The 26,044-nt window shown below is 33.4% G+C and overlaps 1 protein-coding gene across 3 annotated transcripts in view; it reads right to left on the bottom strand.

Annotated features, from left to right (window-relative positions):
* The window catches only part of Invadolysin (leishmanolysin-like peptidase, invadolysin), a 69,383-nt gene continuing 43,339 nt past the window's right edge, over positions 1-26,044 (bottom strand). The window contains exons 5-18 of one of the 3 annotated variants that reach the window (XM_090119044.1): positions 18,410-18,521; positions 13,068-13,188; positions 12,289-12,415; positions 11,644-11,781; positions 10,282-10,347; positions 9,325-9,448; positions 8,521-8,622; positions 7,664-7,851; positions 6,191-6,323; positions 3,857-4,016; positions 2,547-2,641; positions 1,737-1,808; positions 1,193-1,324; positions 1-630 (exon numbers count right to left, since the gene is read on the bottom strand). In XM_090119044.1, the coding sequence (XP_089975170.1) occupies positions 484-630; positions 1,193-1,324; positions 1,737-1,808; positions 2,547-2,641; positions 3,857-4,016; positions 6,191-6,323; positions 7,664-7,851; positions 8,521-8,622; positions 9,325-9,448; positions 10,282-10,347; positions 11,644-11,781; positions 12,289-12,415; positions 13,068-13,188; positions 18,410-18,521 (1,717 nt within the window). In that variant the 3' untranslated portion in view covers positions 1-483. The remainder of the gene's footprint in view (positions 631-1,192; positions 1,325-1,736; positions 1,809-2,546; positions 2,642-3,856; positions 4,017-6,190; positions 6,324-7,663; positions 7,852-8,520; positions 8,623-9,324; positions 9,449-10,281; positions 10,348-11,643; positions 11,782-12,288; positions 12,416-13,067; positions 13,189-18,409; positions 18,522-26,044) is intronic. The other 2 variants (XM_090119046.1, XM_090119045.1) reach the window with 2 other exon arrangements.

The raw sequence follows: 26,044 nt of genomic DNA, 5'->3' as shown, positions 1-26,044 counted from the left end.
TTGTCATCGGTCCTCAATAAATCTACAAAGTTTGAACGAAATCTGACCGTTTAAAGTGGGTCAAAATCGCGCCCAAAGAAGTTACAAACATACAAACATACAGGTGAAGCTAATATAAAGCGTGTAAAAATATGTAATGACGATTCGAAAGTGCTTCTAAAAGAAGTCTAATTGAATAAATTAATGTTTGAGTTTGAGTTACACCTTTTTACTTACAATATTGCTTGACACAATATGCAAAACTTATTTTTTTGAAGTGAAACTTCTTTACGCGTAAAATTTCAAGGTCGCGTCATGGCAATACCGTCACGTCATAGAGTGAGGCGACGATTTTGGTATATTTTACCTTTTATATAAATAAATTCTTTATTTAGGAGTTACAAAGACCCATTACAAACACAATACACAAAAATTACATTTGGTATCTTTGGATCTTTCTAAAGAAGTTTCACTTCTGACACGTGTGTTCAGTCCTCTTATCTATTAAAGTGGTAATAGATACGATAAAATGGTCGTCAATAACAAAATGGCGGACTGTGTGAATTTCGTCGCGTTGCAAGTTAACATGTCGTTCGGATATAAGTTGGGTGGGGGCGCTTCTTCACCCCCCTTGCAATATTCGTTGCGATCCTGAAAAAAAAAACAAAATATTTTTTAGATTTATAGCTTTTTACGTTTATCTACAGCTAACTACGCTAGCTACGTAAGCTGTAGATACGTTTATCTACAGGTTACGTCAATCTCATACATTCGTAGTCTATTCTATTGAACGCTACGCTAACAGAAAGCCACTTGACTAGGGGGGCAGGTATTTAAAAATAAAAAAAAGTTTATTGACACAAAATTGTAGCGACGTCAGTTGTTCAGACGACGTTCTTTAAATCAGAAATTGTTTATTATGTTTAGAATGGTTTATCAGTAAAATCAAATCTTAAAATTACTTGTATCGGTCATTATTATTATAAATATTATATAATCGTAATTGAAAAAAGTTAAGCAAATGTGCGTTGTTTATACGACGTTCGACCCAACTACCCTCACTTTGCTAATAGTCGTTGACTTGCTGCGTTTTGTTATCAACTACCTACATCAATTAGGTAGCTGTGTAGAATCGCACTACATTCTGATTACATTCAAATTAATATTTAACCCGGCTTCGCGTGTAATTTCTAACAATATAATTTATACTTACAGCGAATTCATTTCCACACAGTTCTCTACACGGAGGGCAAACAACCCCACCCTTGTGAAGCCAGCCCTTTTGTATTATTCGTACTTGTAACACTTGGCCCGCAAAATAACAGGTATATGTGTAGTTTCCAACCTGAAATTATTTGTTATTTCTTTATATTTGATTGTATTTAATAATACAACTTTTGTAAAATAAAATTAAATAAAACGATATGGCAAGAGGTGTATTTTTTTAGCTTTTTAGAAAATGTCGAATATCTCGAAAACCGAGCGACTTTTACTAAATGCAACTCTATACACTTTTATTTTAACTCAAATCACATATAAACAATATATTTATAATAATAATAATATTTAATATATTTAATAATAGCTGTGCCCCGTGGTTTTATCCGCATTGCTCCGCTCTTGTTGCCTATAGCCTCCCTCGATATATGGGCTATCTAATACCGAGAGAAGTATTCAAATCGGACCTGTAGGTCCTGAGATTAGCGCGTTCAAACAAACAAACTCTTCAGCTTTATAATATTAGTAGATATACTCACAACAACATGCAATCTACCGCCGTCACATTTATACTTATAGCAACCGGAACCCCAGTGTTGCCACTCTCTTATCTGGAATAAATAAATAGATTAAGGGCCGATTTTTCAATGCTTGGATAAAATTTATCCGTCCAATAAAGTACTACACGATAATATTAAAATGTCACGTAAACTGTCAATTGCGGGCAATTAGAATACTTTTTGAAAATGGTAGTTTTATACATTATTCGACGAATAAGTTTTATCCAAGCATTGAAAAATCGGCCCTTATATAGATTTGTCAAATTATATCTATACAGGGTGTAATCGTTAAGTGTGCACAGGCGATTATTCCGTAACTATTGCAGATATCAAAAAACTTTAAACTGATATTGAAAGTCTTACCTAATGATTAAAATGGCCATAATACATTTTTAAAAATAAAACGAGCATTATCCAAAATTGTTGCATTAAACGCTCCCATACATTTTATTTCCCATACATTTTGTATTCATAGCAGATTTTCGAAGTGACGTCATCATTGTGCAATGCAATGAGAAGCCCTATATATTATACTAGCGGTCCGCCCCGGCTTCGCCCGTGGTACATATTTCGCAATAAAAGGTAGCCTATGTCCTTTCTCGGGTATCAAAATATCTCCATACCAAATTTCATGCAAATTGGTTCAGTAGTTTAAGCGTGATTGAGTAACAGACAGACAGACAGACAGAGTTACTTTCGCATTTATAATATTAGTAGGGATGTAGTAGCGATATTATATCTAACTTTATGGTAATATTTGTCCTATAAAATAAATATATTAAAACATACCTGTCTACAAGATTTCTGTTCCCAAACTCTCTCGCTATGGTCAAAACATTTTGAATGAGGCCCGTAGTTCTCCAAAGCGAAATTAACATCAGTCTCTAGAATGATAAGAAATATATTATATTAATTACTATTTTCTACTAAAATAGTGAAATATTTGTGATAAAATCTATTTCTGCAATATTAAGTACCTACTGCTTCTGACTAAAATTCTCCAATATATGCGAAAAAATTCCATACATATAAAAATCCAATTTTTAAATAACTTACTTCCTACTAACATGCAGAAATATCTCAGAAAAAAAAAACTGATTGTGGTACAACATACTTCTTTATATTACAATTAAAAATCCTTAATACACTTTTAAATTTGAATTAAATATCTCTCTAAGAACACATTGTCAAAAACACATTTAAAATATTAAATTAAAATATCACTTTATGTTACTAGAAATAAGTAACTTTCTTTATGTAACATTTAAGAGCGAGCGCGCACGAGCAACTTTGTCTCCGCAACTATTTTGTCTCTCCCATCAATTTGTATGGGGAGTTGCGTCGCTACGTGCGCGCACTTTCATACTAGCCCATAGGTGCGAGAGACAAAATAGTTGCGGAGACAAAGTTGCTCGTGCGCGCTAGCTCTAAATTTCACACATTTGAATCAAAATTTGAATTTAAATTCCAAAAATTTGAAATTGAATTCTATCTTTTATCATTCGACGTATTTCAAAAATCTCTATAACGAAGTACACCTGATTATTACAGATTTGAATTTAACCCATTGACCACCGAGCGGCCCGATCGGGCCGAGACACAATACATTTTCTATTGTGTCTGTGATCCGAGGACTGACGGATTAAACTTGAATTTTCAATTTCAAAAGTTTGAATTAAAATTTACAATTTCACTAATTTAAATTAATCACTCAAGGTATCTTAAAAATAACACATTTGAATTTCACATATTATGTGTTTGAATCATTGAGATAATATTACTACGTATGGAGGAGACACCACGAACAAAATCTGTGCGCCATTTTTTTTGCTCTAACTAAGTTTTAAAAATTATTATCTAGTTAGGTACTTAACGATGAAAGTTATTCCTTTGCACTTTTCCGTATTATTTGTATTATTTGTGCAATATCGTAACACACACGAAGGCATGTTTGATGCGTTTCACTTTAAAACCATTAAAAAATACCGCTCAACATACGTCACATGACGTATGTTGAGTGGAACATAAGTGATGTAGGCGGTGTCGTCTCCATATTAATATTATCTCAATGGTTTGAATTTGAATTTGAATTCACTCACTCGGCGTATTCTCCTCATACGAACAGCGGCTACCCCTCAACAATACAGTTTTATGTTTCCAAGTGAACTCTTGCAAGTATGGGCAATAGTCAGCCAAAGACACAGAACCTCCATAGTGGGCTTCATCACCTGCCGGTACGTTTGGTAACGTATCGAAATGCTGAAAAGAGAAAAAAAATTACAGTAGAATCCTTTTATTATGACTCCGGTTATATTGACCAACCGCTTAAGCAAAGTTCGGTTTTCATATAAAATCTTCTTATCTTTTATATATAAAAATGAATCGCAAAATGTGTTGGTAAGCGCATAACTCGAGAACGGCTGAACCGATTTCGATAATTCTTTTTTTATTATATTCCTTGAAGTACGAGGATGGTTTTTACGTAGAGAAAACGTAAATATGTACCACGGGCGAAGCCGGGGCGGACCGCTAGTCTTATATATAAAAATGAATCGCAAAATGTGTTGGTAAGCGCATAACTCGAGAACGGCTGAACCGATTTCGATAATTCTTTTTTTATTATATTCCTTGAAGTACGAGGATGGTTTTTATGTAGAGAAAACGTAAATATGTACCACGGGCGAAGCCGGGGCGGACCGCTAGTATGTATATAAAAATGAATCGCAAAATGTGTTGGTAAGCGCATAACTCGAGAACGGCTGAACCGATTTCGATAATTCTTTTTTTATTATATTCCTTGAAGACCGAGGATGGTTCTTATGTAGAGAAAACGTAAACATGTACCACGGGCGAAGCCGGGGCGGACCGCTAGTTATTAATAAAAGTCGGATAAAATGACTTCGTTTATAGTGACATGTCGTTTATTGTGACCAATTTTTAATGAATTGTCCGGTTATACTGACCGAAATGAATTCTAAAACTTTCAACACTAATTTCTGTTTGGGAAAATATGACAACACTTTTTTTGTTTGTTTTGAGTCTCAGTGTGTAGGTATCTCTATTTTGTTTCTCTGTATTAAATACAAACAAAATCAGGAGATTGTTTATTTTCTACAAAATGCTTTGTATGACGTCCGTTTATTGTGATATTCCATTGTATGTCATGTCAAAATTATAGTAGAGCCATTTTAATAGGCAACATTTGACAGTTCAACAAAATTCAACAACGTAACCTAGTAACGACGACATAGAATAACATGATATTTCGTTTTGTTAGAACTGCACATTTGCTTAACTTTTTTCAATTACGATTACATATTTATAATAATAATGACCGATGCAACTAATTTTAAGATTTGATTTTACTGATAAACCATTCTAAACATAATAAACATTTTCTTATTTAAAGAACTGACGTCGCTACAATTTTGTGTCAATAAACCTTTTTTCTTTATAAATACCAGAGACGTTACTCTAAAAATCGAAATCTGACATCTAGAATCGAATGCATTGGTTACTTGGGAATAAAAATCATCATAAATTATTGACATGTGTTTCAAGTTCGATTGACAATTGTTTCAAGTCCGTATCGATTAATTCGCTTTAATCGATGTTTTTAAGCAGGTTACCACCCTATGAAGATAAAATTGATAGACGTCAAATGTTGCCTATTAAATTGGCTCAACTATAATAAAAAATTATAATAAATAAATAAATAAATAAATAAATATTATAGGACATTATTACACAAATCGACCTAGTCCCACAGTAAGCTCAATTAAGGCTTGTGTTGTGGGTACTAGGCGACGATAAATATAATATTATAAATACATATATAGATAATAACAGACCCAAGAACAAATAATTGAGTTCATCACACAAATATTTGCCCTGACCGGGGATCGAACCCGGGACCGTCGGCTCAGTAGGCAGTTACTTTACCACTGCGCCAACCGCGTCGTCATACGTCATTATGTTCTGAATATAGTCGTATCCTCCTTCCTATCCTACTAATCTAAGCTACTAATACATATTATAAATGCGAAAGTTTGTGAGGATGGATGTATGTTTGTTACTCTTTGACCCAAATAATTAGCTCATTATATATTAGACCAGGGCCGATAATTTTTGAAACAATAAAAAATCACAGTAGGTCGTAGGATGAAACCCATTAGAAAAGGAGGAGAATGTGATAAAAATTATCTAGCTTAAATATCCGAGTTCGGGAAGTGGGAGGGAGGAGCTTCTAAGGCTAAAAAATGGTTTCTCTTGATTTCCGACAAAACTAAAAGTCCTATGGAAAAAATTTCAATGGCAAAGTTGTAGGTAATAAAAAGTTCTACAACTTTTATATTTACTGTTTTACTGAGTTACCAATTTCAAAAATTTACTTTTCCTAAAAAAAAAAACAATTAAAATCATAAAATACCAACCTGATATTGCCTCGGCAGTATATTATCGTGTCTCACTAAATTACACAGAACTACTGCATTTCGTCTTGGCGAGCATTCCGTTCGCAACGGTTCCCCCTTTATACGTTCGCAAAATGGCGCCGGGTTCTTACGTCTGTTGAAAATTATTACAATCAATACATATAAACACTTACAATCTTTACTAATATTATAAAGCTGAAGAGTTTGTTTGAACGCGCTAATCTCGGAAACTACTGATCCGAATTGAAACATTCTTTCGGTGTTAGATAGCCCATTTATCGAGGAAGGCTATAGGCTATATATCATCACGCTAAGAACAACAGGAGCGGTGCAATGTGGGTGAAACCGCGAGGAGCAGCTAGTAACTAATAAAATTGAAAATATTCTACAAAAATTATTAAATTTTTTTCTTAAAACACACTTACGTGATTTCCGTTCCATTTATGTCGCTTGAAAGGAATAATTTACATATTATACATTGAGTAATAACCGTTTATATATTTATAGTTATTAAGTAGATACATACATACATAGTTTAAAAAAATGTGTGCGTGTACTAGTGTACACACGTAAAAAGTGAAACTTCTCTATGACCTTATTTTTCAAAAAATAATTTACTATATGCAACTTTACAGAAATACGTCGAATCACGCGTGGTAGGGATAAGAAAAAGATGGCGCGTAACGGAAAAATGTCACGCGTAACGAAAAAATGTTACACTAATTTTTTTTCCAACCCCGATAAAGAAGTTTCACTTCAAAAACAGATAACGTTGGCGCTTAACAATTGAGAAATTTATTCAAATTTTGCTAAAACACAATCTCCATATTTTAAAATACTGTTTGAAATATTTTAAATGTTAAAGATTAATTAATTTGACTTTATTTACTTTTCTTTAAAATGATTTATTCAGTTTCATTACTTACTCAGTGTTATTCTCTACGCTGCATGTAAATGAATAAAAACATAATTGTAATTTTTTATGTAAATATATGTTTCAAAGTATCAATTCTCATTTATTTTATTTCAAATTAACCTGTTTATATACATAATATTATGTCTGTTATATATAAGATTTCTAAACACAAGTATAACCACCACCAAAGCCAGTAAAAGTGTTTGCGTGTGTGCGTGTTTGTGTCAATGTATTTTTGTCTCTGTTTATGTTGCGTGCTGATGTGTGCGTGTACCCTTATGAATTTCTCCGAGTGTGTGTCTTTATTAATTCGGGATTTCTGTCTTGTTTCTGTGTATGTTGCGTGCTGATGTGTGCGTGTACCTTTATGAATTTCTCTGAGTGTGTGTGTGTCTTTATTAATTTGGGATTTCTGTCTTTGTCTATGTGTATGTTGCGTGCTGATGTGTGCGTGTACCTTTATGAATTTCTCCGAGTGTGTGTCTTTATTAATTTGGGATTTCTGTCTTTGTCTCTGTGTATGTTTGTGTGTGTGTGTGTGTGTGTAACACAGCTACCTTAACCTTTGCGTGTTCAGCCACTGCTTGCAAGACGCAGCAGCGAAGCCGCAGCCCAGATTCTTGCCCCAGTCTAATGGAGCCGCGTGTGAATAGTCCGCTCTATACCAGCCGGTGTCTTCCATCATGGCGAATGTTATCCGACTGAACACGGAGTTCTGTGTGTGTGTACCGGTCATTGCTTCGTTCTGGAATTAATGCAATATTTACATGTAACTACAATAGTAAAAAGAAAGCAGTTAAAAAAGTAACGATGCAACTGAATGAATAATCTAAATGCTGACAACACTGATTATTTATAATTAAATTTTTGGAAAAAAATGGCCAATTTCAGTCAATATTTATAGTTTTGTGACAAGAAATTAAGATCTTTATTATCCAAGTTTCCACCTTAGTGAGGAAAATTAACATTTTTTATGAAAATTTAAAGAAAATCATGAAATGTTTTATTTTTTATTAAAGACCTTAAATGAGCTATAATTCTTCCATTTACAATATCACAAAATTCTCCAGATTTTGAGATATTTGATGCAATACCAAATATCCCTAGACTTTGTTGATGTGTGTATATAATTTACTTAATCAGCTGTTATAAAAATACTAGCTTTCCGCCCGCGGCTTCGACTGCTTCATCTAAAACCTAATAAATTATATACTAAAACCTTGCTCTTGAATCACTATCTATTAAAAAATACCGCATCAAAATCCTTTGCATAGTATTAAAGATTTAAGCATACATAGGGACTGAGAAAGCGACTTTGTTTCATACTATGTAGTGATATTTTACCATAATACATATTATAATAAATTTATAGGTGAACGTATAACTTAGAAAAGATATTAAAATAAAGACTTACCTCAAAAACTCGTTTCTCCCAATGAGTTAGAGCAGTACCATCACCCCCTTGGTCTTCTAACTCAGCACCTTCTAATGTAGAACAGTTGAAATGGTCTCGAACCTAAAATATAAGAAATAAAATGTAAGTAAAGAAATAAAATTAAATCAAATGAATTTGAAATAAAAATATACCTAAATAATTAAACAGATCAGTTTAATTAATTAGGTATATTTTTAATTTTTATTTAATTCAAATAATTTGAAAAATAAATATAACCTTATTTAGAACTTATAATATAAGGTCAAGGGTCTAGAAATTACGTTTTCCTTGAGATTTAACGAAGAATTTACAAAATATTTAACTCCCATAATGAACCTTCCCTTTTTGCCGTTTAGTTTGCCCGCAAATTCGTGCGCGGGTGAAACCGCACCGCTAGTGCAATAAAAATTTAAAAAAATAATTACTGTTTTTGTTCCATTTCTTTTTGTTGTAGACGATCAAATAGTTAATTTAGAACACACTTAAGCTGTATTGTCACCGATCACAGTGTAAAAAGTTTGAATTAAATCTGTCGGTTTAAAACTGTGGTTTAAAATCAAAATCGAGTCTAAGAAAGTCGGTTACATACAAACATACAGGTGAAGCTAATATAAGCTATTACTTCCAGCATTTCCTTGATCACAGGTTGTCTGGTAGATATCACTTGTTAGTGATAAGACCGCCTATTGTACAATAATCCTATTTGCTGTTATTCTTTTTGTATTGTTTTATTTGGTGTACAATAAAGAGTTAATTATTATTATAAGCGTGTTTAATACTTACCTCCTTCACAACTCTGGGTGTGACGATCATATGAAAGTTCCTCTCCATATATCCACCTCTGATCATCCATTTTTTACGAGTTATATTTTTAACAACACGATCCGACCATTTATGTATTTGTAACCTGTAATTTGTTGTAGAAAATAATAATTTAGTAATCTAAATATATTATTGACAAAAAACGTTTTATTTACCTATACCACTAAGCGCCGATTTTTCAATCCATAGGTTAAAATTTATCCGTCCAATAAAGTATTACACGAACATTTTAAAATGTCACCTGTAAACTGTCAAATACGGACAATTAGAATATATTTTTGAAATGGTAGTTTAATACGTTATTCGATGAATAAGTTTTAACCAAGGATTGAAAAATCAGCCCTAAAAAAATGTTGTGTGGCTTTATGAAACCACGGTTAAAGTGAAACTTAGGCACAAAATTATCGTATTTGTACGATAATTATCGTACGGTTCGACCGTCACGCGACATGCGCTACACAGAGCAAAAAGTTTGAGACGATGTAATAAAAGTTTCACTTTAAATATTAATTTAACGACATTAGTTTAAATAAGAAACAGAAGATTGTTAATAATGACTGTTGACAAGTTGGCTTCGACATATTTTTCAATAAAATAGCGCCGTTTAATCAAATGCCTAGACTATTAATTATGAAACGGCTGATTTAACTAGATGACTGCGACATGATATTTCTTTTATTTATAACTAGCTGCGCTCCGCGGTTTCACACGCGTGGCTCCGCTCCTGTTGGTCTTAGTGTAATGATATTATAGCCTGTAGCCTGCCTCGATAATTGGTCTATCTAACACCGTAAGAATTTTGCAAATCGGCCCAGTACTTTCTGAGATTAGCGCGTTCAAACAATCAAACTCTTCAGCTTTATAATATTAGTATAGATTTATTGTGTTTAGTTTGTTTGATTATTATATTTTACTTACTCTTCATCCAAAGGTGGGTTGCCGGTGTCCGTCCGTCTATCTGTTAAGGGTTCACCATTATCATCTCTGCAAATATAAAATATTTATTTTAAACGGCCACTTATTTCTTCGAATCTAAGAGAAATGTAGTATTGTCCTCCTCTGACCAGCACTATCACTACATAGTATAAAACAAAGTCGCTTTCTCTGTTCCTATGTCCCTTTGTATACTTAAATCTTTAAAACTACGCAACGGATTTTGATGTGGTTTTTTTTTGTGGTTAGAGTGGTTCTCGAGGAAGGTTTTAGTATATAATTTATTAGGTTTTAGACAAAGCGGGCGAAGCCGCGGGCAGAAAGCTAGTTTAATATATATGTAATAAGGGAATAAGCTACACTAACTGCCAAGAGAGCAATTTCGACGACGCGGTTGGCGCAGTGGTAATGTAACTGCCTACTGAGCCGACGGTCCCGGGTTCGATCCCCGGTCAGGGCAAATATTTGTGTGATGAACTTAATTATTTGTTCTTGGGTCTGGGTGTTATTATCTATATATGTATTTATTAAATATTATATTTATCGTCGCCTAGTACCCACAACACAAGCCTTAATTGAGCTTACTGTGGGACTAGGTCGATTTGTGTAATAATGTCCTATAATATTTATTATTTATTATTTATTTCAGTATGTACATGTAAGTATATTTTACATTAATTGTCACCTTACGACATACTGGGTAATTTTATCTTTCTTGGCATTGAATTATTTTTTTTTTATTACATTCAAAGATCAAACGATAGTAAATGTTACCATACTGAATTGGCCTATCTTTCAGCTTAGCACACAAAAAAATCAAGCATCTAGCGCAATAATTCACGTCACCATAAATAAAAATCTCATCGTACTCGGCGATTGATGAAAAATTGAAAAAAATGTCCTAACTCCGAAAATACGAAAAATCGCATAACATACATGGGGTTGATTTGGATACCCCTCTAGGTCCTCTACCTCCCAGCTTCCGTTCATCACTACTTTTTGGGACACCGTGTATAGGTGATGATATTCTTGAAATTGATAATTATTAAGACGATGGTGATGGAGTTGATTCTACAGCTGTTTTTGTTTTTGTTGATTATATATTATGATTATTATTATATTACTAGCGGTCCGCCCCGGCTTCGCCCGTGGTACATATGAAAAATAGATGTTGGCCGATTCTCAAACTTACCCGATATGCACAGAAAATTTCATGAGAATCGGTCCACCCGTTTCGGAGGAGTATGCAGACTAACATTGTGACACGAGAATTTTATATATAAGATATTATTTATTATTATATTATTTATGTTTATTATTATATTATGATGACAACTGAGTACTGACCTGTAGAAGCCGAACAGCGACACGCTGAAGCCGAGCGCGTGGAGCATTTCGTGCTTCACAGTGGAGAGCACGTGCGGTAGGTCCCTGTAGCGGGTGGACAGTTCGCTGGGGCAGAAGTTCGCGTGACCGGCAACGGGTCTGAAATCATAATACATAGTTATAATAAACGACAAACAAACGACAAACGATATATTTATTACGCTTCAAACTAAGTGAACCGAATAACCGCATATCGGTTATTCGGTTCACTTAGTTTGAAGTTGATTGGTTCTTTGAACTAAAATATTGCTCAATTCTTCTCCATTAACGGCATTCTAAATCAATCAAATTAATTGAAAAATAACTTTTATAACTTGTAGACGGCAACATGAATAAAAAAAAAAGTTATTTTTTACAATGAAATTACATTCAGAGGGTAATGGATTAACACATAGCCTACTTTCTATCCCGGAAATCCCACGGGAACGGGAACTATGCGGGTGAAGCCGCAGTCAGTGAGCTAGTAGTAGATAAAATATAATAGGGATGAGAGAACTATTAAATTCAGCCGCATCAAAATCCGTTGCGTAGTTTTAAAGATTTAAGCATATAGGGACATAGGGACAGAGAAAGCGAATTTGTTTTATACTATGTAGTGATATTTACCTATCCAAAGCTGCTTCCTGCTGACAATGTGACGCATAAGCGACGGTCAGACCTCGTCTACACCGTTCCGTTTCTAACGCACTCACGTATAGAACAAAATCCGTATCCTCCACACCTGGAGGTTCTTCTGGAAATAAAAAACTATATATTAAAATAAAATGTAAAATCATGAATGTATGGTCAATAAGAAATGGCTGTTCCGGCTTTCTAGCAAGTAATATACAATATTCTTGTGATGCTATTATTATAAAATACGTCAGAGCATTAAGTTTAATAGTACATATTTATATAGTGTTAAATTCAAAACCCATTTTAAGATTTTATCAATCCTCGTTTTTTTATTATTAAATAATATATGTAGATAGTTTGATTTGCATTATTTTCCTTTCTTTTTTCTAAAATATTAATTTTACACTAGAATAAACATTTTCAAAAAAACAATTTTGTCTGCCTGTAGAATGATAAATTAGTAGAGGATTAATTGAAATAACAACATTAAGAAATTCTTAAAGATGATGATCTCATCATCTCATTAGATGAGAGGTTCCTTAAGTACTTAAACCCGAATAGAGAAAATTCGATTGCTCTGGCGTGATCATGGGTTGACGAGAGACTAGGCGTTGCCCCGGTTTGGCAAAAAGACGCGGGTTCGAAACTCACGTGATCGTTTTTTTTTTATTCTTTTAAATTTTATCATTTAGGTATAAATAAAGCATTTGAATGCTATAAAACGAAAAATTTATATAAAATAAAATACATGTAATTTTTTTTGTACTCACCAATATCTCCTTCACTATAATCTAAAGAGTTCCCTTCTGTTGTGTTTTCGGTACTTTCTTCTTGTTGAATTTGTCGTAATATTCGACAATCGTGACCTGTGTTATTACATACGTAGCAAGGCTGTAAAAGAAAATTAAATTTTTACTTTAATATCAAGAAAATATTATAGTATTTGAAAGTAGAAACATTTTTAAAGAATAAGAAAATAGATGATACTATGAAGATTTAAACGTGGGCGAAGCTGCGGGCAATACCTAGTATAGTATACAATGTATGGTAAAATGTAAGACTAGCCGTGCCCCGCGGTTTCACCCAACAAAAAAATGGTAAACTAATTACCCTATCTAATTTAAGAATTGGAATTTAAGGAAAAGAAGCATATATGATCCTAGGTCTTAAGCTTTTTCAATTTCAAATTTCATCCAAATAGGTTCTATGGTCAAATGTTAAAGCGTTGAAGACAAACAGACCTTAATATAATTTAGTCAATAACTATCTTTCCGCCCGCGGCTTCGCCCGCTTTATCTTAAACATAATAAATTATTTACTAAAACCTTGCTCTTGAATCACTCTATTAAAAAAAACTGCACTAAAATCCGCTGCGTAGTTTTAAAGATTTAAGCATACATAGGGACGTAGGGACATAGGGACAGAGAAGGCGACTTTGTTTTATACTATGTAGTGAAGACTATCGTCATAAAAAAAGTCTTGTAGAATTCATAAATAATTGAGTCCAAACAGACATATTAAAGAAGTCTCTTCTTTAATACGAAAAAATAAATAAATAATTTGGAAAATCCAAAAGTGCACGCCTCATAATTTTTTTTAAATAATTATTTATTAATTATTATTTTTGTTTATTTAATAACAATTAAACCACATCGAATCAGACCCTGAAAAATGAAAGGGTTCTATACCTGAGCATACTCAAGCGTAAGAGAAAAAAAAAGACTCGATTAGTAAAGTATTTCGGTCGCTATCGTGTTAACAAGAAAATCCTCCGCACATACAGACACACGGACGTCCAAGACAGAACTTTTTTAAACTGTTTTTTAACTAGTTTAAATAACAAAAATGACATCAAAAATATCATGAACGTTAAATATAGTGTTTTTTCTTAATATGTGTGTGTATGTATTATCTTACAAGTGCAATGTATGATACATAAAGACATTTTAAGTTTGAAAAATCAGATGTTTTGCGCGAAGTGACAGTAGTACCCACCTCAACGCTTCGCTTATGAGGCGTGCAATATTTAAGTTTGTTTGAATACAATAAGTGCCAAGTATAGATTCCATTAATGTTTAACTTGTAACTTTCCTAAAAGAAATATAACTTAGCCAATACCGTGGAACGATAAAAAATAAATTCAATTTGCTGTGATAAAACTTTCTTGACATATTTTCTGTTCGCAATGTATTTCTCGAAATGGTTCTACGTTATAGGTAATTTTTATTTATTATTTAAATATTAAATATTTAAAATATTTAATACTAGCTTTCCGCACACGGCTTCGCTCGCTTTGTCTTAAACATAAGAAATTATATACTAAAACCTTCCTCTTGAATCACATTATCTATTAAAAAACCGCATCAAAATCCGTTGCGAAGTTTTAAAGATTTAAGCATACATAGGGACATAGGGACAGAGAAAGCTTTGTTTTATACTATGTAGTGATCTATTAAATCCACGATTTTACCCTCAGCTACTTTTGCATTTAAAATTTTACATAAGTAAGCATTTTTACACTATTTCTATACATATACGAAGTAAAATAACAATTAGTTTATGTATATTTGCAACAATTAGTAACGGCTATAAAGCGTTCATTTCACAAAGCTAACATTAACATTTAAAACTCTTAACCTTGAGTTTCTGAAAATTAGTTACAGTCGAATATTTTACTAAATACAATAGTTAGCTTCATTTCAATACGTTGGTGAATTTTAAATATATAAATAAAATAACTATTTCAGGACAATTTTTACAAACGGCACGATCTGACCCCATACTAAGCATTCGCTTGTGTTATGGAAACCAGATGGCTGATAAACATACATATATAATTTGAAATAAATACTTATAAAGATAAGCAACACCCAGACACAGAGCAAACATCTATGTTCATCACACAAATATTTGTCCCGGGTGGGAATCGAACACACGACCTCTGGCTTCGAAGGCAGGGTCACTACCAACTAAGCCAACCGGTCAGTCAAATGTTTGTGTTATTTCAATGTTTAACCAACTTTAGAAAAGGTTGTACTCCACTGTTTTTGTGTATGTACTACACCGGTTTTTCGCAAACTGCAGAAATAAATTCAAAGAAAATTTTCTTTGGGAAACATTATTAATTTATTAGGTAACTAGGAAAAAAACACTAACGCAGTAGTAAAAAAATAACGCAGTATTAAGTTGTTAAGTTAACATGTGGCAATAAATTCTGTTTCTTTCTTTCTTTCAAATAAAAATTGGTTTAATTCTGAAAATAATATTAAATAATAATGCTTTTAATTTCTTTCAGGAAGCCATTTACTTATACTAGCGCATATCACAAATTCATTGGTACTATTAACGGCGAATATAGAAGACATTCGGAAAATAGCACAAAAATTCATATCAGAATCACTAGCTGACAAACTAACAGATCTCATCGTAAAAGCTACAGCAAAAGCCGATATAGACGTATCAGAAGAAAACAAACAAAACAATATCTATCATATAAGTAAAGACAATTGGCGGAATAAACATAAGAAAGCACAAGGCATTAAAGATAAATATAAACCAATAAAACCAGGGAAAGTAAGAAACTACGAAACAACAAATTATGAAATCTTAAAAGATACAAATGTCTACAATAGCAGAGAAATCAAGAAAACACGTTATAATCTACAATCATCAAGAGACACAGCCAAAGAATACATAAACCAGAATCCTTACATTGACGAAAACGTTAATTTAACCTTCAACTGGTGACGTACCGTCAATTTGACGTCGCAACGCTAAAATCACTGTATTTCTCAGAAAAGGCTTGTCCCCCGCGACTGCGCCCCCTAGTAGCTGCCTCGTGTACATTTTGGCGTCGGCTGATGCTCGGAATGGACGTCGCACGCGCTCAGTTTAGGTTGTCGAGGGTACCCGACGTCACTTTGACGTTACGTCACCTTTAGTGTTATGTTTTAGTTGTGAGTTTAGTTGTACAATTTCATTCAAAATGAATCCAAATGATCGCGATTTCGAGCGGAGAGTCACTGAAATTTTGGAACAAACCGACAGTGATATTACTGATCAAGAGGATCGCGAGTTGGATCAAAATTATTGCTTAGAATCCGACCATGACACTTCAAGTGAGATTGCAGAATCCGAGGGTGAAGATCAATTATCAGAGATTGATGGCGACTCCGACGATGAGCTTTTGATCAACATAGCTAGTAGCAGATCATTCTATTTGGGAAAAAAAGTGAGAAATATACAACCGTTCAAGAGGTATAAGGATCCTCACAGAAGTAGAACTCCGAGCCATAATATTGTTACAGTTCAAGGCTCAAATAAGACGCGTGATTGTACTGAAGAAGTAGACTTCTGGAATATTTTGTTCTCTGAAGATATTTTACAGATAGTTGTTTTACACACTAATAGAAGAAATGAGGCATACAAGAAGGAAGATCGACCCGAGTTGAAAGACATCGATGTGACTGAATTACGTGCGCTCATAGGATGCATCTTGAAGATAGAAGATGCAGAACCTGAACCTTCTACATCTACAAAGCTGGATAAACGTGGGACATGCATAATATTATGTCCAGCGAAGAAAAAAACACGAACGTCATACTTATGCAGGAAGTGTGGAAAACCAGGGTGCCTAGATTGTCTTGAGAAAATTTGTGTTACTTGTTATCGGGCATGCTTTTGATTTTTTGTATGGAACCAACACATTTAAATATATTCTTTTAATAATAACTTAAGTCTTAATAAGAAAATAAGATTGATTTTTTTTTCTGTTTTAAGTTTTTAAAATTTCACTATGATTGATCTCATGCCTACCAAAACACAGAACAAAATTTGATGTTAAGCTCATGTGTATGATTAAAGTTAACTTTACATTTAATAAGTTAAAAAAGTGTTTTATTTTAGAAACAAACTAACCTACTTTTACATAACATGACCTATTTCATTGCCGCTATACATAATCTACAGTATTTAAGGCTTTATATTCATACGTCAAAATGACGTCACCTCTCCAATACTGTGACTCATATGCACGTCACCAGTTGAAGGTTAAAAGCAAGAGAACCTACAATACTATCAAATAAAAACGATCTATTTGAACCTATAAATAAAGATGAACATGAAGACTATATGAATTCGATTAACGAAATAAGAAATAGAGTATTCACAGCGTCTACTAAGAAAGAAAAGAATGAATTTGATCAATATTATAACTCGAATTATCCAAAAGCAGGGATCATTGCTACGAGTGGTGGAGTGGCATTAACTAAAGGTCCTGATGATAGTGATACGTCGATAGATAATTAAGATTATAAGTAAGATGGTGTCAATAAAGACAGTTATTTCAATCCTAGGGAAGTTGTAACTCGATAAATCTTATATAAATATCTTTGGTAATAAATTAATATCTAGCCTGGTTTTAACTGACATATTAAGCTTATCTAATGAGCCATTTTATAAACTTTTGAAAAAAAGGTAGCCTGGATTTCATTGCTATAAAAAACAATAAACATCTCCAGTTAGTATAATCTTTAAATGTAAGTGGCTTTGATCTGAATCCATCCAGACGCTTCATGTAAAATAAATAAACGTTGAAAAATTAATCAATTAAATTAATTAATTAATTAATTATTTTTATTGAAGTGGTGTAATTAAGAGATCGTAATTACATTTATAATTTAATCAAGACGTCGTTTAAACATTCCTTCACCACAGAAACTACATTACCTATTCCTGTCAACTCAAACATTTATTTTTTCAATTATACTTCTTATAAAATCACTTTTGACATTTTTTAACATTTACCACCGATTCGGAAAGCAGTATCTATGGAGAAGAACCGGCAAGAAACTCCATAGTTGCTCTTTTGTAGCCTACTAATAGTGGAAAGGCAAGATTTTTAAAGTTAGTTATTTTGTCTGTTACTCCTTCACGCAAAAACTGCTGATCCGATTTTCATTAAATTTGGCAACGTAGAGAGTAGATGTTAGCACAGGATAGTTTTTACTCCGAAAACCCCACGGGAACGGAAACTAAGCAGGTTTTCTTTTGCCTACGCGGGCGAAGCTGCCGGCGTAAAGCTATCTTATAAATGGTAACAAATTGTACGTACATTTAAATGCTCCTCTGGCACTCTGACCTCTCCACACATGGTCTCCAGACTGCAGGAATCTATGCAGTGCGACTTGCCGCCTCGTATGAAAACTTGGCGCGTTGGGCATTTTCTGTAAAGGGAAAAAAGTCATTATTTTAGTTTTATTTCTAACTAGCTTACTAGCCGCAGCTTCGCCCGCTTTGTCTCAAACCTAATAAATTATACACTAAAACCTTCCTATTGAATTACTCTATGTATTAAAAAAAACCGCATCAAAATCCGTTGCGTAGTTTTAAAGATGCATATTGCATACAAAGGGACATAGGGAAATAGGGACAGAGAAAGCGACTTTGTTTTATAATATGTAGTGATAGTGATTAATCTATATTAGTTTGTGTACAATGTGTCTAATGTTTTCAAGTTGAACTGTATGTTTAAAAAAACTAATCTCAGGAACTACTGAACCGATTTCAAAAATTCATTGTTGGATATGTGCGTGATCCCTGGGCATGGCAGGGATCACGCATGCCATGGCCTGGCATATGGCAGGCATATAATATGTATTCCTTATATGTATCACGGGCGAAGTCACGGCGTACCGCTGATGTATCAATAAATAATATAGCAGAAGAGTTTAATTGTTTGCTTGTACGCGCTAATCTCAGGAACTACGAATCCGATTAGAAAAAATATTTTAGTGTGAGATAGCCCATTTATCGCGGAAGGCTATCTATACTAAAATTATAAAGAGGAAAGGTTTGTATGTATGTATGTATGGCTTTCACGCATAAACTACTGGACCGATTTTGATGAAATTTGGCCCAGACAATCTTTAGACCCTGAGAAAGAACATAGGCTACCTTTTATTGCGAAATATGTACCACGGGCGAAGCCGGGGCGGACCGCTAGTACTATATAATACGAGCGGAGCAATGTAGGTACAATCAATATAGTATACACGTAGATGGTATTTTGAACGTGATTTTATGATACTATTTTTTGTCTTCATATAGAAGGCTTATTTTTACTTCGGTGAAACATCTTATTCCTATGGGAATTCAACTACGCAGGAGAAACCGTGACCGAAATAACTAGTTATACTTAATTATATCTTACACAGGGTGGAAGGTTAAGATGGGGCATGAAGGGCAGGTACCTTAACCGTTGTAGCTACATGAAAACGTTCTTAGGAGACTATCCTTAAATTCTTGAGAAATTTTAATCTGCATTCACAGATTTTTGAAAAAATGTACGGTCAGCAAGGAAATCGGCAGTTTTCAAAAAAAAATTTTTTGATGCCAATCGATCCAGTTTCTCATGGGGATCAAAACACTCTAAAATACCAACTGAGGTATGAGTACTAGAAAAGTCATAAATCGCGAAAAACTATTTCCACACATTCACTAAGAAAATAAGTGATTCTACAAAAGATGCGCTAATAGAAAACTCCAAAGAGATTTTCATGCTTCAATATTTTTTGTTTCTGATTATTAAAACACATACTGATAATAAGAAGAAACATTAATTTAATTAAACGGTTGTCAAAGAAAATAAAAAATAACAAAATAATAACAAAAAACAACATTTAAATATAAGTTAATAATAATATTCCAATATTCAAGAGAATTACAACATATAATAATTCTAATCTATACTTAATATTATAAGGCTGAAGAGTTTGTTTGTTTGAACGCGCTTATCTTAGGAACTACTGGTCCGATTTGAAAAATTCTTTCGGTGTTAGATAGCCTATTCATCGAGGAAGACTATATATGTATCATCACCTATGACCTGTATGAGCGGAGCGTAGCTAGTTAAAATAAACTTAAGGAGAGCAACACTGTAACTTGTAAGTATGTATGTAATAATTATAATAGTTAAAAAAAACTAAAAAACACGCTTTTAGTTCGGTTTTCTATAAAACGCGAGTTTTTTATTTTTTTTTAACTATTATTTATTTTATCAAATTAGTGTATTTTCATCGGTCCTCAATAAATCTACAAAGTTTGAACGAAATCTGGCCGTTTAAAGTGGGTCAAAATCGCGCCCAAAGAAGTCGGTTACAAACTTACAAACATACAGGTGAAGCTAATATAAAGCGTGTAATAAAAAATACCAGGCCGATGCGTGAAACGTCACTTTGACAGTTCATAAAACACATGAAGAATGCAATTTTTATTAAGATTGATGATTTGCACAATTCCATCATATTCCTCTTTTCACGAATATGTACATTAACAGGCGCATTGAAAAAACCCTTTTTATCGCAATTCTCTATAATTTAGATACACTATCTACGTTATCATTTATCCTATCTTTTGATAAAACATTGTGCGTTTGAGATTCGACAGTGATGTACTTGTGAAAATATTGAACATGTAAGTTTTTTTATTTGTTAAGCTATTTTTAACACGCCTTATTACACATGCACCGGTATGTTTGTCACCGACTCCTTTAGACTCGATTTTGACCCAATTTAAACGGATATTTAAACGGATTTAATTCAAACTTTGTACACTTATCAAGGATTGGTGAGAATACAATTATTTCGTGAGATTATGCGTTATTATTTTATTTTAAAATTATTTTTTTCTTAGATTTATTATAGAACTAGCTTACCGCCCGCGGCTTCGCCCGCTTTGTCTAAAACCTAATAAATTATATACTAAAACCTTCCTCTTGAATCACTCTATCTATTAAATAAACCGCATCAAAAATCCGTTGCGTAGTTTTAAAGATTTAAGCATATAAAGGGACATAGGGACAGAGAAAGCGACTTTGTTTTATACTATGTAGTGATTATTGTGTATCTGTGGTGCTTAATTTTAAATATACACGTAAGTTAATATTTTCTATTGCATTCTACAAGCAAGATAGTGTAAATAATTTTTAAAAGTGATATAATTATGATATTTTTATTATTTACTAGCGGTCCGCCCCGGCTTCGCCCGTGGTACATATTTACGTTTTCTCTACATAAAAACCATCCTCGTACTTCAAGGAATATAATAAAAAAAGAATTATCGAAATCGGTTCAGCCGTTCTCGAGTTATGCGCTTACCAACACATTTTGCGATTCATTTTTATATATAAGAGATTGTCTACTTTTCGTCAAATTCTGGATTCAAACTGGTGGTAAAGTATACAAGGCACAGAATGTTCTAGTGTTTAAGGAATATAAAAATATATATCCTACTAATATTATAAATGCGAAAATTTGTGAGGACGGATAAACATACGTTTGTTACTCTTTGACGAAAAAAAATCTGGACTTATTTCGATGAAACTTTACAGTAGTATAGGTAGGTATGATATTTATCAGAATGTTAATACGCTTAGAGAAGATTTCGTAGTTTTGAAGATTTCAGTATATGAACAGAACAGCGACAATGACTTTGTTTTATACTATTTCCTATTTCTAGTACTCTTATCAATAAATAACTTAACCTTTATCAGTAATCTAAATTCGATATGTTTAGATAGGAACTGGATGTCGGTAAGTGACATCCATACTAATATTATAAATGCGAAAGTAACTCTGTCTGTCTGTCTGTTACTCAATCACGCCTTAACTACTGAACCAATTTGCATGAAATTTGGTATGGAGATATTTTGATACTCGAGAAAGGACATAGGATAGGTTTTATCCCGGAAATCCTACGGGAACGGGTTTTTCTTTGAAAACGCGGGCGAAGCCGCGGGCGGAAAGCTAGTTTCTTTATATATTTACTAGGTGTCCGCCCCGGCTTCGCCCGTGGTACCTACATGTTTGTTACATGTTTAATCCTATCTCTCAAGTTGGATCGAACTAACTAATCGATCGAATTGACTAATTTTACCGGTCAATAAGGTTTTTGACTGTAACATACATAACTTAACTATAGCACTCAGGGATCACGTAATCCAAATTCCAATAGTGAAAGAATTTTGAAATAGATCCAATAATTCCTGAGATTAGCGCGTTCAAACAAACGCTTCGGCTTTACATATATGGTAATTTAGATATGGACTAACTAGAAAAAACTGGTTAAAACATCGTCTAAATATAAATACAAATTACATTAAACTTATGACGTCATGTTCTCTATTCTTAAAATTTTTTAAATGCAAATATAGTCTTATTTACATAGTTAAATTATAGTGTTAAATAAATATAGATTAAACAAAAACTAAAAATAGGATACATTACATCTTATCTTAATATACTATTATAAAGGCGAAAGTTTGTAAGGATGTATGGATGTATGGATGTTTGTTACTCTTTCATGTAAAAACTACTGAACCGATTCCAATGAAATTTAGCACACATATAGAGGGTAACTTGGATTAACACATAGGACAGGTTTTATCCCGGAAATCCCACGGGAACGGGAACTATGCGGGTTTTCCTTTGAAAACGCGGGCGAAGCCGCGGGCGGAAATCTAGTTCTTTAATAAGATAACGATGAAATGTTTGTATTGTCACCGATCCTGAAGTGTACAAAGTTTGAATTAAATCTGTCCGTTTAATGTGGGTCGAAATCGAGTAAGGAGTCGGTTACATACAAATATACAGGTGAAGCTAATAAAATTATATATATAAACTAGCTGCTCCGCGCGGTTTCACCCCCGTGGCTCCACTCCTGTTGCCCGTAGCGTGATGAAATATAGCCTATAACCTTCCTCGATAAATGGGCTATCCAACACCGAAAGAATTTTTCAAACCGGATCAGTAGTTCCCGAGATTAGTGCGTTCAAACAAACAAACAAACAAACTCTTCAGCTTTATAATATTAGTATAGATATAAATATAAAATAATTTGGAAAATCCAAAAGTGCACGCCTCATAATTTTTTTTTAATAAATATTTATTAATTATTATTTTTGTTTATTTAATAACAATTAAACCACATCGAATCAGACCCTGAAAAATGAAAGGGTTCTATTCCTGAGCATACTCAAGCGTAAGAGAAAAAAAAAGACTCGATTAGTAAAGTATTTCGGTCGCTATCGTGTTAACAAGAAAAAGGATCCGCACATACAGACACACGGACGTCCAAGACAGAACTTTTTTAAACTGTTTTTTAACTAGTTTAAATAACAAAAATGACATCAAAAATATCATGAACGTTAAAAATAGTGTTTTTTCTTAATATGTGTGTGTATGTATTATCTTACAAGTGCAATGTATGATACATAAAGACATTTTAAGTTTGAAAAATCAGATGTTTTGCGCGAAGTGACAGTAGTACCCACCTCAACGCTTCGCTTATGAGGCGTGCAATATAGTATTCTGAAAGCGGCCTAGATACGGTTTTAAATCCTTGGGGAATACACTTAGTTATTGTATTATGTTCATATGTTAATGTAGTTTTAATAATCACATCATGAAGTCTATTTTCATTTTACTTTTATGGAGGGAAATTATAGATAGTACAAATTTAAATTTGTGAAAAATGAAATGAAATTAAATTAAATTAAAAGTAAAAATGAAATTATAGATAGTACAAAGTAAAATATTTGAACAGATTTACCGCCAAAATATACGTTTTTCTTTTTTTTCCGAATATTTATAAATTGCATTTAATCCAACGAGAATACAAATAGGAAAATTAATATTCATAAATTGGTAAAAATTATTATATCCTTTATCAATGAATAGGACCGCCTCCTCGGTACAGTGGTTGACGCGTGAGCGTAGAACCGAGGGGTCCTGGGTTCGATTCCCGGTGGAGACGAAAGAAAAAATGTCTCGGTCTGGCAGGACACAGAAGGCTGATCACCTACTTGTCCCTAAAGAAAAATCGATCAGTGAAACAGATGTATGAATAATGCATCTGCCCCCTAGGGCCCTACCCCACTACGGGGACACGGGACTTCACTTTTTTATCAATGAACTAGATTGTATATCTTTTACATACCTATTATTGAAAAAAAAACGTTTACTATTCATTAATGAAAAAATACGATCGAATTATCCATAACAATTAATTAATTTATTGTATTATTGTATAATAAATGGTAATCAATAAATAAACAGATAAAACAATATATTTTATTGCTTATATAGAGAAAAATATGAGACGTTCTTATCACGTAACAAATGTTTTATCATTTAGTGTTAATATAGTGTTAGTAACTTTTAACACGCCTTTATTAGCTTCACCTGTATGCTAGTACAGCATCCCGCCCGCGGCTTCGTCCGCGTTTTCAAAGAAAAACTCGCATAGTTCCCGTTCCCGTGAGATTTTCGGGATAAAACCTATCCTATGTGTTAATCCAAGTTACCCTCTATATGTGTGCTAAATTTCATTGTAATCGGTTCAGTAGTATTTGCGTGAAAGAGTCACAAACACACACCCATCCTCACAATCTTTCGCATTTATAATATTAGTAGGATAGGATGTAACCGACTCTAAGACTAGATTTTGACCCACTTTAAACGGACAGATTTAATCAAACTTTGTACACTTATCAAGGATCGGTGACAATACAAATTCCATAAGTTTATCTTACGATAGCGTGTTTTTGTTTTAAAAAACATACATCCATACATAAGTGAAGTCCCGTGTCCCCTAGTGGGGTAAGGGGCAGATGCATTATTCATACATCTGTTTCACTGATCGATTTTCTTTAGGGACAAGTAGGTGATCAGCCTTCTGTGTCCTGCCAGACCGAGACATTTTTTTTTTCTTCGTCTCCACCGGGAATCGAACCTAGGACCCCTCGGTTCCCCCCTTCCTTCCCCCCCCCTTCGGACCCCACGCGTCAACCACTGTACCAAGGAGGCGGTCAACTATGTAACTTCAAATAAAGTTACATAGTTACATAGTTGTCGGCACGTAACTTGGCCACTTTTTAACGTAGTGGGGGAAGCTTGCGCAAATAAAAATGTACCAAAACTTGATGCGCAAACTTCCCCCACCACGCTACTTTTTTGACAAGAAGTTTGCCGGGCGCTATACCTACTTATAAATGAGATTAAGCGTGTTTTTTTTCAAGTGATACTTCTTTAGGCGCGTTGAGAGTAAAATTTCAAGGTCATGGCAATACGGTCAAATCATGGGGTAAGGCGACGATTTTGGTATCTTTGAATCTTGCCAAGGAAGTTTCACACGTATGCTCAGCACACACGGCACTTTTTTATACGCTTTATATTAGCTTCACCTGTATGTTTGTTTGTTTGTAACCGACTTCTTTGGGCGCGATTTTGACACACTTTAAACGGCCAGATTTCGTTCAAACTTTCTAGATTTATTGAGGACCGATGACAATACACTAATTTGATAAAATTTTCTATTTTTTAGTTCGGTTTTCTATAAAAAGCGTGTTTTTTTAGTTTTTTTAAACTATTATTTTATTTAATTACCTACCTATATACAATATTATTTTTACCTTGATATTAAAATCAGTCTACACATAGTATAGTTATTTACCGCAGGGCAAAGGTACAGTTATGAAATATTTGGGTAAATAACATAGATATCAAAAGATATCGTATCTTTTTTTATAATTGTAATTGTAGAGGTAGGTCACCGATTGTATTTTAGTATTTACTACCTTACCGCCCACGGCTTCGCCCGCTTTGTCTAAAACCTAATTAATTATATACTAAAACCTTCCTCTTGAATCACTCGTTCTATTAAAAAAACCGCATCAAAATCCGTTCCGTAG

The sequence above is a fragment of the Colias eurytheme genome, chromosome 31 (assembly GCF_061535395.1).
Source record: "Colias eurytheme isolate Ceu_HAF_F1 chromosome 31, ilColEury1 Martin Lab GWU primary, whole genome shotgun sequence".
Lineage (NCBI taxonomy): Eukaryota > Metazoa > Arthropoda > Insecta > Lepidoptera > Pieridae > Colias > Colias eurytheme.
Note: the sequence above shows the minus strand (reverse complement) of the source record. Positions and strands in the feature narration are given on the sequence as shown.